Source organism: Macrotis lagotis, chromosome 7, assembly GCF_037893015.1.
Source record: "Macrotis lagotis isolate mMagLag1 chromosome 7, bilby.v1.9.chrom.fasta, whole genome shotgun sequence".
Lineage (NCBI taxonomy): Eukaryota > Metazoa > Chordata > Mammalia > Peramelemorphia > Peramelidae > Macrotis > Macrotis lagotis.
Window position 1 is genome coordinate 46,456,183 of NC_133664.1, and position 14,318 is coordinate 46,470,500.

At 39.0% G+C, this 14,318-nt stretch overlaps 1 protein-coding gene across 1 annotated transcript in view; it reads left to right on the forward strand.

Annotated features, from left to right (window-relative positions):
* The window catches only part of LOC141494037 (uncharacterized), a 107,961-nt gene extending 98,336 nt beyond the window's left edge, over positions 1–9,625 (forward strand). The window contains exons 6-8 of the mRNA XM_074195216.1: positions 419–497; positions 1,187–1,304; positions 9,373–9,625. Of these exons, the coding sequence (XP_074051317.1) occupies positions 419–497; positions 1,187–1,304; positions 9,373–9,599 (424 nt within the window). The 3' untranslated portion in view covers positions 9,600–9,625. The remainder of the gene's footprint in view (positions 1–418; positions 498–1,186; positions 1,305–9,372) is intronic.
* Positions 9,626–14,318: the final 4,693 nt, after the last annotated feature.

Here is a 14,318-nt window from a genome sequence, read left to right on the forward strand (position 1 = left end):
TAATGTATTTGCCTTTTTTAAATTCCTAGCACTTAGCATAGCATCTAACATACAAATGTTTAAGAAATGTTTATTGAATAATCAATAAATGAATCTCCATGACTCAAGAAGTTTTAGAGTAGGAATGAAAACACCACCCACCTATATCACTCTTCCCAACCACAAAACTCTGTTTCCTGTTTCCTTCTCTCTTGGGTCAGTCACCCCTTACCACTCAGAATCATCAATATTCTTCTCCAATGTGGAAATCATTTTAAAAATGTTTGGGGGGTGGAATAAGAGGATTTAGGGGAAAGCGCAGCAAAAGAATAGAAGCACCATTCCCCAGGTCTCTGCCCTTGGATCCTTGCTAAACTAAACTGAACCATATCTGTGATTATTTCCAAAGGTAACTGAACCACATTTTTATCTTTTACAGCTTGGCTATTTACTACTTGAATTCTGTTTCAAAAGGCCTTGCACGAGCCAATACACAACTGAGGAAAAAAATCCAGGCAGTGAGTAAAATGGGTGATCTGTCTTGTAGATTGTGGAGTATAGGGATGGATTCATTAATTTTCAAAATAGATTTTTCCCATGAATCCAGATATATTATAAATAATAATCTTAACTAACATTTATTTAGTAATAAAAGGTTTGCAAATCACTTTATGTGTTATGTCATAATAAGTCTGTAATATCAATCAGTAAACATCTATTAAGTGCCTACTATGAGTTTCCCTACTCTAACAAAACTTTTAGGTCATAAAATAATTTCCTGCCCTCCCTTTTTAAGCATTAATCTACTAATAATAGCCATCCATAGCATCGATACCTTGGCTATTTCAGATAAATTTCAAATAAATGAAACAGCATCCCCGGCTCTTAATGATTTCACCATCCCAACCCCACCCTCCAATTGCCTGTATCCCATTCCTCCATTTGTATCCTAGAGATCAGTAGTGAGGCAGCTAGGTGACACAGTGCATGGAGTTCTGGACCTAGAAGCAAAAGAGATCTGAGTTCAGAGCTTCTCTAAGCAAGTCATTTACTTCTTTGTGACTCAGTTACCCTCACCTACAAAATGAGGATAATGTTAACACCTAACTCTCAGGGTTGTTGTAAGGTAAAATAACATGATATTTATAAGGCAATGTAAGGCATTAAAGTGCCAACTGAGTGGCAGCTACTGTTATCATTCCTGCAGCTCCGTGACACCGAGAAGACGAACAAAAGTATCAAAGCCAGTGCAGCCATGAAAAACTTACAGGACACATTCACAAGCAACTTCAAGCATATGAACCAGCTGCAAACTACTGAAGAAGGTAAACAGTAGTCGAATCCCACCCTCCCCTTCAATTCGGAATCCATTCAGACCAGAAATGGATGGAAGGTGGAGATGTGTTCATTGAAGTGGGGCAAGGGAAGTGATATATTCTTATGAGGGGGATGGTTAAGTTGGAGAAATATTATAAATATTTAAATACTTAGCTATTCTTTCACCTCATAAGACATTTATTATTGACTTTGAGTTGATGATGCTTATCCTTCATTCTCATTCTCCCTGACGTCAGTGAGGTGATGCCATGACAAGCACATGAACTGGATTTGAGTGAGGGGGGCTGTGCTAAGTTCCCAGCCTCACTTTCTTCTCAGAGCCATCTGGGTCCAGTGGTCAGATATGGATCACGATGACTAGACATGACCCTGCTTGTGAGGTAATCAGAGTTAAGTGATTTGCCCAAGATCACACAGCTACATAATTAAGTGTCTGAGGTCACATTTGAACTCAGGTCCTCGACTCCAGGGCTCTGTGCACTATCCAGTTACCAGGTGCTAGAATGTAATCTCTGCTCATGCCCTGAAACTTAGATCCTAATTAATGTGAATAATTAATTCTTTGAAGTAACTGAGCATATTCAAACCATTCAGTTATAATCATGAAAAATATAGGGAGCAGTTCCAACCCACTGGTCATATGTCATAATAATACGACCACTAATTAGACTTCAGATGTTTAAAGGAAAGAGTGGCAGATTTAGAGTCAATACTGTCTCTGACAATAAGAATTTATGTGACCAGGGGCAAGTTACTTAGCTTTTGTGAAGCTGTTTCCCTTTCTCTAAAATGTAGATAATAATCCCAAGGACTTGATATTCATAAACTGCTTTGTAGACTGTAAAACATGTAGAAATTCTAGTTTTCATTATTACTTCTCCATCATTCCCTCCTGATCCACTTCTCCTCTCATGTTCTCAACTACCCATTCATTTCAATAGACAAAAGCACTGCGTACTATTGACAGAGGAAAGCATTCACAAATGAACCTTTAAAGCTCCCTTCAAATATACTGGGCAGTGCCAGCTGCTTATGTATTGGGTTCAGGGAAATCAGCTCAAGAGTTTCCAGGGATCTCTAAAGATGATCCTTACATTCCATGGGAAGAGAGGGAAGACTGTGGAGTCTAGGGCAATAGAGGAGCTGAAGAGGAGAAGCAGATGAAAACCAGGTGCTTTTTTCTGCATTTTTCCTTCTTTGAAAAGATGATTCAATTCAATTCAGTGTCTATGAACTGCTTACTCCATATCAGACTCAGCACTTTGGGTCAAAAAGACAAAAAGGAAAAGAGATGTTACTTTCAAGGACTTGACATTTTCCACCGGACAAATATAATGTACACATAGAGAAGCAAATAATACCATATGAGGCTGGAAAGATTACTCACAACTTGAGGGATTAGGAAAAATTTAATGAAGAAGCTGAGTTCAGCCTTGAAGAAAAATAAGAAGTCTTAAGAGGTGAAAATGATGAAAGAGGGCATTACAGGTATGAAGGATAGTTTGTGTAAATTCATGAAAATGAAAGATGGAGTATTTAGTTCAGGGAACTAGTAGCCTCTAGTTTGGCTTAGGCTGGAAAGGTAGGGAGTTTAAAAGCTGAATATTCAGAAGCTGTCTTCATGTGATTCATAAGAACAATCTTCTGAGGGGCAGATAGGTGGTACAGTGGGTAGAGCACTGGCCCTGGAGTCAGGAGGACCTGAGTTCAAATACGGCCTCAGACACTTAATCATTACCTAGCTGTGTGGCCTTGGGCAAGTCACTTAACCCCATTGCCCTCCAAAAAATAAAAAGAACAATCTTCTGCTTTCAGATCCTTAAAGAAGAAGAAGCACTTGGGAAGGATAAAGAGAACTTTTTCAACAGTCATTCACATTTTGATGGGTGGGGGAGCCTGGAAATTTAGATCAAAATGTCTCGTGTAGAGATTGTCAACCTGATTAGTCCCTGATATCAATATTCAATGGATCAGACAAAATCTTTTGTAGTCCTTGAATCTCATGAGGACATCTCTGATCATCCCAAGACATCCTAGGTCTCTCCATCACCTCCAAACATTAACTAGTCATGCTAGCCCTGATGGGCAGCCAGCTCTGTTAGACAATGTATCAATTATTTAAAAATTCTTAGGCAGGTTAAGAATGAATGTGAAGGTAAATAAGCGCAGTCTCATAAAAATCAATAGAATGAAGATTGGAAGGCATCCCCTGCCATCTCAGGACAAATGACACCATTCCCCCTCATCTAGAGCTAATTAAAATATGTGCCAGTTAGGAAAAAAATAGAAATTATTTCCATTCATTTTACTAGCCTTGGTAAACCCTGTAAGAGAGAGCAGGCTGATTTTTAAAAGTGTGAGCTACTACTTTCTTTAAATGGATAAATCAGGGAGTACTCTAGCTCTGCTACCCCAGAAATTATCCTAATTTCTAAACAGAGTCTCAAGGCTGGGAAATATTTACCTAGAACACTAAATCCTAATTCAAAAAAATATGATTTCATTTCATGGTACTTGGTACTATGACAAAGTCTCTTCAAAACTACATATATCAAAACAAAGAGAAAAACAGCTCAGGGGAGATGGGTTTTTCAGGTGCATGGATATTTGAATAAAGGGCTCATCCTAATTTTCCAAGAACCATCCTTTTGTGGAAATCAGAGTGGGCTCTCTGAACAAAACACAGATGAAGAAAGAATTCAAGGAAGGGAAGAAAGGAAAGAAAGAAAAATACAAAATGGCACTCAGTCCTTCAAAAATATTAACAAAAAGCAAAGATGGCTGACAGTGTCAAAAATCACAAGTTTTAGACTGTAATTAACTTACTACTGATACCTTTTTTCCTTTAGTTTTTGCAAGGCAATGGCGTTAAGTGGCTTGCCCAATGCCACACAGCTAGGTAATTATTACGTGTCTAAGGCCAGATTTGAACTCAGGTATTCCTGACTCCAGGGCCGGTGCTCTATCCACTGCACCACCTAGCCACCCCACTACTGATACTTTTGATGTCACATTCTTATCCAGTGAACAATCTATCAACCAACAATCTTTATTAAGAAATCAGGCGGGGGCGGCTAGGTGGCAGGAGTACCTGGGTTCAAATCTGGTCTCAGACACTTAATAATTACCTAGCTGTGGGGCCTTGGGCAAGCCACTTAACCCCATTTGCCTTGCAAAAACCTAAAAAAAAAAATTAGGCAACAGAAAGGCTCTGCTCCCCGGGGTCAGAGGGGTGGCCCGCCAGAGCGACAGAACTTTAGCCTCACGAAGGCAGCCCCAGGGTGCTGGGAGCCGTGGCTCACAGCAGCAAGGGAGTCTCCTGAGCCACACCCCAGGGAGCACTAGGCACAAATTGGGGGAACAGCGAGTGGACCTCTGCCAGAGCGAGCACTTGAAGCCCAGCCCTCAAGGCACACAGCAAGCATTCCAGATCCAGGAAACATAAGCAGGCAGAGCCCCGTAAGCAGGAGCCCCCAGGGCATGAGCTAATTGAGCTGAGGGAGGGGAGTGAAGAGAGAGAGACTGCCAAACTCTGTCCTCTGTCCCTGGAACAGGACTCTGGGAATCTGAACACATTCAGATCCTGATCACAGTCTAGGCCCCCCCATAGAACAGCAGGGGCCCCCTCCACCTCAGCCCTGTAGCAGAGGGGGGTGCATATGGTCATTCGTAGACCAGGAGAGAAGACAGAGCCTCACACACTGAGACCCTTGTGGGAGTGTCCCAAAACCTCAGGAAGTACCCCAAAAGCAGTCTTAGGCTGGGAAAATGAGCAAGCAGAGAAAAAAGAGGAACACCGTTGAGAAATACATTATCTATGATCCCAAGAAGGATCAATATACTCAGTCTGAAGATGAGGAAACACAAGAGCCTACATCTAAAGACTCAAAGAAAAACAGAAATTGGGCTCAGGCTATGACAGAGCTCAAAAAAGACTGTGAAAATCAAATGAGGGAGTTAGAAGGAAAACTGGGAAAAGAAAGGAGAGAGATACAGGAAAAACATGAAAATGAAGTCAGCAGCCTAGTCAAGAAAATCCAAAAAAATGCTGAAGAAAATAGCATGCTAAAAACCAGCTTAGGTAAAATGGATAAAACAGTTCAAAAAGTTATGGAGGAGAAGAATGCTTTAAAAAAGCAAAAGTGGCCAGATGGAAAAAAAGAGATAAGAAAACTCTCTGAGGGAAACAAATTCTTCAGACAAAGAATAGAACTCAGGGAGATTGATGAATTTATAAGAAACTAGGATTCATTGCTTCAAAACCAAAAAATTGAAAAATTAGAAGAAAATGTGAAATATCTCATTGAAAAAACCACTGATATGGAAAACAGACATAGGAAAGATAATTTAAAAATTATTGGAATACCTGAAAGTCATGATCAGGAAAAGAGCCTTGACATCATTTTCAAAGAATTATTACAAGAAAATTGCCCTGATATCCTAGAAGCAGAGGGCAAAATAGAAATGGAGAGAATCCACCAAGCCCCCTGAGAAAGAGACCCAAAAAAACCAACCCCTAGGAATATTATAGCCAAGTTCCAGAACTCCCAAGTCAAAGAGAAAATATTACAAGCAGCCAGAAGGACACAATTCAAATATCATGGAGCTGCAGTCAGGATCACACAGGACTTAGCAGCAACTACATTAAAAGCTTGTAGGGCTTGGAACATAATATACCAGAAGGCAAAAGAGCTTAGAATGCAACCAAGAATCAACTACCCAGCAAAACTGAATGTCCTCTTCCAGGGAAATAGATGGACTTCCAATGAACCAGGGTAATTTCAAATGTTCCTTTTGGAATGGCCAGAGCTGAACAGAAGGTTTGATTTTCAGATACAGGACTCAGGTGAAGCATAGAGATTGGAGGAGAGGGGGAAAATATGAGGGACTTAATGATGATGAACTGCATGTATTCCTGCATAGAAAAATGACACTGATAATACTCATATGAACCTTCTCAGTTAACAGAGCAGGTAGAAGGAGCTTTTATAGTTGAAGCAAAGGAGAAAGCTGAATTTGAAGATAAAATATGGTGTGAAAATGGAATCAATAGAAAAAAGGGAGATGTAATGGGAGAAAGAAAAAGGAGAGGGGGTGTAGGCCAAGATATTTCTTATAATAAGATTTTTCTTTATTACAATGAGCTATTTCAATGATATGGAAGGGGGAAGACAAGGGGAAATGAGGGAATCTTTGCTCTCATCAGAGGTGGCTAGGAGAAGAAACAGCATATATACTCAATGGGGTATAGACATCTGGAGTAAGAAGGAGGGGACAAGGGGAAGGGGGGGATGTGAGTGATGGAGGAGAGGATGGACCATGGGAGGAGAGTGGTCAGATATAACACATTTTCTTTTGTACTTCTTGCAAGGGGCTGAGATTGGATGGCCTGTCCAGGACCATAAGGCCAGGTGGATGCTGGGCCTGAGGGGTGGTATGTGGGTTCATGGTCTCTTGGTCCCAGGGCTGGTTACCTGTCTGCTGCACCACTCAGCTACCCTACAGCAGAGTCAGAGTGAAAGGAGAGAGAAAATATAGTACATGGTAGTGGAGAAATAAGAAAGGAGGGAGTTGCGATCAGCAATGGCAATGATAGACTTATAAAGAATATGATCCACTCACATCAGAGTTGTTGGTGTTGGAACAAAGACTGAAGCACATTTATTATTATTATTATTATTTGGGGGGGGGTGCAGGGCAAATGACGCTGGGTGGCCTGCCTGGGGCTTCATAGCAAGGTGATCATTGGGTGCCTGAGGCCGTATTTGGACCTGGGTGCTCCTGGCTCAAGGGCCAATACTCTGTCTGCCACCCAGCTGCCCCTACTATTATTACTACTTTATTTTATTTTGTGTCTTTTTTTCTTTTTCTTTTTTTTTGGTTTTTGCAGGGCAGTGGGGTTGGGGTGGCTTACATGTCACACGGCTGGGTGATTGTTGGGTGTATGGGGCCGGATATGGGCTCAGGTGCTCCTGACTCCAGGGCTGGTGCTCTGTCCATTGTGCCAACCTGGCCATACCTACAATTATTACTATTTTTATTTATTTTAAATTTTTTTCTCTCCCCTTTATTGCTGAAGCGAATCTATAATTTTGGGGGTAGGGGGTATTTTGTTTACTCTTAAACAAGAATATTTTATTAATGTATAAAAAACATTTGTACAAAATGAGAATAAATAAATATTAAATATTAAAAAAAGAAATTAGGCAACAAAAGCACAAACATAATAATAAAAAAATGAATCCTATTAGTCTCAGTAATTTTGCTACAAATGAAATACAAGGCAAAAAGAACTTGCACCTAAATGTAAAGATACATAATAGGTTCTCCCTGGAGAAGCAAATAAAGGAATTGGTGGAGTTGGTTTCATCACGTATTCAAAGACAACAGACACCATTTCATGGATCTTAGTCATGCAGTTTTGGGGATAATATCTATTGCTAAGGTTAAAGAAATAGAGCACTATACTAAGCATTCAGGCAAAAGACAATCACTGTCCTCAAAGAAATCACATCCTAATGGATGTAACAACTTGCAAATAACTATGTATAAACAAAATATGCCCAGGATAAATAGAAACTCTTTAGTAAAGAGAAAGCACTAAAAATAATGGGATTGAGAAAGGTTTTCTGCAGAAATTAGGACTTTAACTGAGACTGGGGTATAGAATGAAAGCGATGGATTACTTGGCCTCTCATGTTCCCATTCTGCATCTATGACTCTCTGATTTTCTTTTTTGTTTCTGTGACCCTATAATGTTCTTCATCAGGTCATATCTTTATAATTTCAGAAATGACTGGAAGGTGCAAAATATATAAGATTCACTACGCTTGCTACTTCTTGACTATTAAAAATGTACTTGATGTGATAAAGCAAAAATGCAGCCTCAAGCAAAATGGTTTTCCTTCAACAAAGTGCCCCTTGGGCCATATGATCAAATCATACAAGATTCTTTGAAAGATGTGACAACAAAGATGTTTGCCTGACAAACTTATGGTCATTAATATCAATCAAGACATAGGACAAGGAGAACAATGTTCACCAAAGATATTTGCCACCATCTTGGAGGATGTTTAGCATAGACTCCAAATTAAACAATCATTCCCTAGAGACAACAAGATAATGCTCCTTTTCTGTTGTTGTTGTTGATAACATTGTGCTGATAGTATTAAGTCCTAGAACACTCTTAAATGAGATCCATAATGACTCAAGAGTTCATTCAGCCTAACTACCCCAAAAAACTAAGTGAATGTGAAATGCCTATTTTCCAGATTCTAATACTCAGTTGAATGGATAACCCATGGAGCTGGGTCTATCTGTGTGTAGCTCTTAGGGATTGTGGAAGGACAATAAACTAAGCATAAGTAAAGGAGAAGAGCAGGCTGGATGATACATGAAAAATTGCTTCTAATAAGCCCTGAGCTTTTTCCTGAAACAAAGGTCCACATCTTTGGATCAATATTTTTCTGGTTCAAATATATTTAAATTATTTGACAAACTTGAAAGAATTATGAAATGCCTATTTTTTATTTTTATGGTAGATGTGTAGGCCTTAGCATATTTACCAAAAAAAGAACTGGGCAGAAGTAACACAAAGCATGTGGATCCTTAGTCCGGAGAAAAAGACTCAAAGACAAGGGAATGATTGAGCCATTTAATGAGAGCATGTAGTAACCTGTAAGACAGAATGTAGAATTCCCTGGTATCTCTGTAAGAGATGTAGGGGGAAGTCTAAGGCACCTGGGATTGAACCCACTATGGAAAATTTATGGGGAAAAGTGGATAAGGATAAAAAGGTTTGAATGGGAGTTGAAAATGTTTGCAGCATGCAAATGTATATAGAAAAAAAACTGTAAGTGTATGCAGGAAGTAGGTTCAGCTTTATTTCATCAAACAAATGTAGGAGTGACTGACTTTGCCAGTGTATTATTTTAGTTTTAGAAGGGAATGAAAATGAAAAACAAAAGGGAAGGAGAGCAATAATACATTGATTCTTATATTATTTAATCCTATTATTCATTTTTCCTCTCTCCCATTAATTTTTATTATCTTAAGGAAATAAGTCAGAATCTGATCATCAAAATCAATCTAAGAAGAAAGAGGAGGGGGGCTCCAGGAATATTAGCTCTGGAAGAGGAATGATGCTACCAGCTACCCTGCATCTGGCAGTGACCAGACCCCCTGGTCCAAGATCTGGAGCAACCCCACCTGAGAAGCTTCACCCCCACCTCCAGTCAGCAGGGTCATCGCCTGGAAGGGGAAAGGGGAATCCAAGACAATGACATAGAGGGAGAGTTGGCATGGAGAACAGTGGTTCTAGGTATGAGTCCTTCCTACCTCTATTCTCCTATCACTCCCTCACACCCCACAATCCTCCCATTAGACTGAGCACATCCCATTTTTTTATAATGAGTTTTGTTTTGTTATTCCCTAGTCCAGATTGAAACAGTATGAAATGTGGAGAGACAATGATTCAGTTTCATTTTAAAACAAAATTCTTTCCCTCCCACCCCACTCCACCTCTGGCCCTTTCCATGTGTCTGCTTCTCAGCTCCTTTAGATTCAGTTGGTCTAAATTTAGAGTGAATGCTCAGACCTCTAGGATTTCTTGAGATTTCCATCCTTGGGAAATGAGAGCAAGACTGGGAATAGTCATTCTGTGTGCTCATAGAGGAGATGAACTTCTATGATCTGAAACATGCTGTCTTCATCAACACAGATATAATTCCACTCTATTTTATCCATCAATCAGCATTTATTAATTTGTTCCTATGGGTCAGTATTGGGGGAAAAATTAACAATAACAACAATAATAATCTCTGTTTTCAAACAGTTTACATTCCAACTGAGTCTCAGTTCTAGGGGAGAAGTACTATAAATAGTGGCCTCAGAGCAGAGAGAAAAAGTCCAACATCAGCACCAATATCTCAGGGACATCAGCAGCCTTCCCAGTTTTAGCCTGAAGCACCCAGATCATATAGGGTCTCTGCAGAACCGGGTCTCTGCTCTCTTTCAGTAATTCTGGCTCTGGACCAGTTCACAGACCTACCTCTAGAAACCCAATTCAATATGGAATTGGGTATCACCACATGCTCTAAAATAGATCATCTCAAACTAGTATCCATAGGATCACAAAAAAAAAAAAACCATAGGATGGTACTGCTGATAGAGGTTTGTTATGAAATTATAGGTGATGAAAGGGACATAGAGAAAGATAGAGTAGCATCCCTGAGGTGGGAAAGGAAGGGAGGACCCCCATAGCAAGAAAAATGCTAGCACAGAAAGTCAGAATGAGAGGAAACCCTCACTTTTCTGATAAGGGAACAAAGGTAAAGAAAGAGTGACTGACTCATCACAGTTGTGAGGATCAGTTAGTCACAGATCTGGGACAATCACTCAGAACCAAAGGATCATGGAATTTTGGGATGAAAAATCTTGGGTTATGGGGATAGTGCAGCATTATAGAAAGAGCTGAGTTCTCCAATTGAAGTAAGGAGATCTGAGTTCAAATCTCAATTCTGCTTACTACCTATGTGACCTTGAGTTAACTCCCACAAAGTTCTTGTGAAGAAGGAATAAGAAAAAACTATCCATATGTATATATCTATATATCACTTTATAATTTATGCTTTACAAATTTAAACTACTATAACAAAAGGTAAATAGAAGGCACTGATTTTTTCCAAAGTTTCATGATCACTAAGTGATGCAGCTGGAATATGATACTAAGATTTACAGATTCCTGGGTCTTTCCATCTGAATTCAGTTTTTAAAGACTTTCATTAAACCAATGTTTGTTCTAATGGAGCAAAACAGTTCTGGAAAAAGTGGTGAGAAGGATGTCTTTGCACAACTCACTATAATAAATATACGTAAGTCATATCATCATATATATATAAAGACACATTCCTCTTCAAATGTGAAAGACAACTGCTACTAGTGAGATGGAGGAGGCAAGTCCTGAGCAGAATAGATATTCTATTGTATAGGATGAATAGAAGTGATTTGACTTCCTAAAATCATTGAGTCATAGACTCATAGAATCTTAGGGCTAGTCCAATCCTCATTTTACTTTTCACATAAAGAAGCTCCAGAGAGGAGTAAGGGATGGGTCAACAAAGACCACAGACACATGAAATCACAGAAATGTGTCGTTATGACATCTATGTCCAAGAGAGGGATTGCAGTGGGCCATGGTCACATGGTGAAGAGGGCTAGACCCAGGACCACAGAAAATCAGAGAATAATGGAATCAGAAAATCATATTCCTATGGAATAAAGGGATCATGGGATCATGGGCTAAAGGAATCATAGATCACAAAATGCTAACACTAAAAAGAATTGTTAAATTCCTCTAATCATACAATAATATAAATACAGATTTAGATCTGGAAATACCCTTACAGGTCCTCCCACCCTATTCTCTTGTTTTACAAGAAGCAAGATAATACAATGGATAGACTATTGGGCCTGGAGAGAGGAAGAACCAAGTTCCAATCTGGCTTCAGAAGCACAGATTTCAGACTCTAGGCGAGTCACTTAATCTGTTTGACTCAGTTTTCTCATCTGTAAATCAGGATGATAAACTACTACTTCCTGGGATTGGTGTGAGGATTAAATGAGATAATAATTGGAAAGTGCTTGCTATATATTAAGCTATTATTAAGCTGTATGACTGAACAATTCACCTGGCTTTTCTGCCTCAGTTTTCTCATCTGTAAAATGGAGATAATAATAATAACAATAATTTCCCAGGGTTGTTGAGAAGATCAAATTGATAAGAGTTATAAAGTATTCACATGTCTCGAACATAGCAAAAACCATAAAAATGCTGCTGTAGTTATTATTAGATGAAAATATGGAAAGATAGATTAGATGAGTTTAATTAGATGAGAAAGAGATAGAATGGTTTGTCTAGCATCATATCCTTGACTAACTAGCAAAGGGCCAAACTCAGATCCATATAATAAATAATACATTCATAGAATAACAGAATCATTCTATCAATAAATGTTTGACTGGAAGGGACTTTAGGGATAATCTAATCTAAAACTCCTTCATTTTGCAGAGGAGGAAACAGGCTCACAGAGTTCAAGTGACTTATTCAAGGTCACCTAGCTAAGAGTGACACAGGTAAGAAAAGAAAGGCAGAAACACAAAAATAATCACAAATCACAAAAACATATCTCTTTTCCCCCTGAATTCACTTTGTTTTCTAAACAAAATATATAATTTTTTTCCATTGTGGGGAATTTTCAAATCCATTAGCCTCTCACTATCCTATTGCCTGAAGGTTAAATTTACATCAATTTGCCAGGCTGCCTGTCAAAGTATCATAACAGTGCCTCTTTTTAAGAAATAAATAAAAAATTCTACTAGTGGTGATAAGAGCCATTTTATAAATTGACGTCAAAAACCTTTTTTTTAATTTTCTTCTGGCATTTGCAGGAAAGATTAAATCTAGTTCACATTCCTCCTGAGACTAAAGAAGAAAAAGCTTTGTGGGACTAGCATCAATTAAAATACCTTCTCTCTCCATTTCCACATTTCTCTGCTATTGCCTTTGGCTATACATTCACTATCACAGGACCACAGATTTAGGCCTGGAAGTATCATCAGAGGTTACCCAGTCCAGGGGACCCATTTTACAGCCTAGCTGTGGCTCTTGGAGAGCAAGTAATTTGTCCACGATCACCCAGAGAGTGAGGAGTAGAGCTAAGACTTGAACCTAGGTTCCAAATAAAATATTTTTCCACAGAACTTCATCAGAAACACCCCAATAGGCCTGATCAAATGGTATTTCTAGGAAAACCAAATGTGAGCATTTTTCAAGGGAGACTTTGTGGTCACTGTTTAAGATGAGCATTTAACAAATATTTACCGGGTTCCTACCCTGTGTGAGACTATACAAAGCACTGGGGATATAAAAGTGAATTAAGACCAAGACCCTACCTTCAAGAAGCTTGTAATCTAAAGTGGATCTAAGGAAGGCTTTATATCTAATTAGAGTAGGTAGATACTATGCAATGAAAATTGAAAGACACTAGGACAATGTCCTCCCAAAGTATGTCCTCCCACTGACACCAACATTTTATTTACTACCCCTAAAAGTCACCTATTGCCCTGGAAAATCATGGCAGCTGCAGGAGTTTTCTTGGTCAGTGGAGTTCCCAAAAAATCTATGGGGAAAAGTCAGAAAGTATGACTACATATGCCTCAAAAAACTTCTGAAGCATAGTTCAGAGGGAAAAAAAAACATGGAGTTGGGACCAGAAGATAGTTCAAATCCCAGCCCTACCACCTAATCCCTCTATGATTTCATACAATTCACTCAATATCTCTAATAGGGGTATAACTGGGAGACCTCTGAAGTCCTTCCCAATTCTAAAATCTATGGCTATGAATATAGCAAATTGAGAGAGTTCTTTCTTAAATTCAACAACTATATTATAATTTATTAATCTCAATAATCTACTAGAATCAAGCCATACTTGGAGTCTCATTACCCTCCACAGGCTTCACTAGGATATTTATTATGATCATGTTTCTTCTTTAGACACTACTGATCTCCTCTGACCTTTGAGTCTTTAGGAGGTCTGATTTTTGTTTGTATAGTGACTCTTCCCCTGCCAGTGCAGAACTTTCCAGCAGGTGTTACTTTCCTTTCAATCAAGGGGCCCCTGCCAAAGGGGAAAAAAAGTTATGATGAGTATCATGCAGCTTGCTCAGCTGAAGTTCATAATTGGGAGAACTAGGGAAATCATAGTAGCAATAATGACATTTATAGACCAACAGTCCTCCAATGTGACATCTACAACACATTATTATTCTTATTTTACAAATGGAGAAACTGATACTCAGAGAGGTTGTGATCTGCCCAAAGTAACACAAAAAATAAGGTTCAGAGATAGAATATGAGCCCAAGTCTTGCTGACTCCAAATTGAGTATTATCTACTAGCCATTTTGGTCTCATTGCAGTTCCTCCTTATCCCTACTAGGA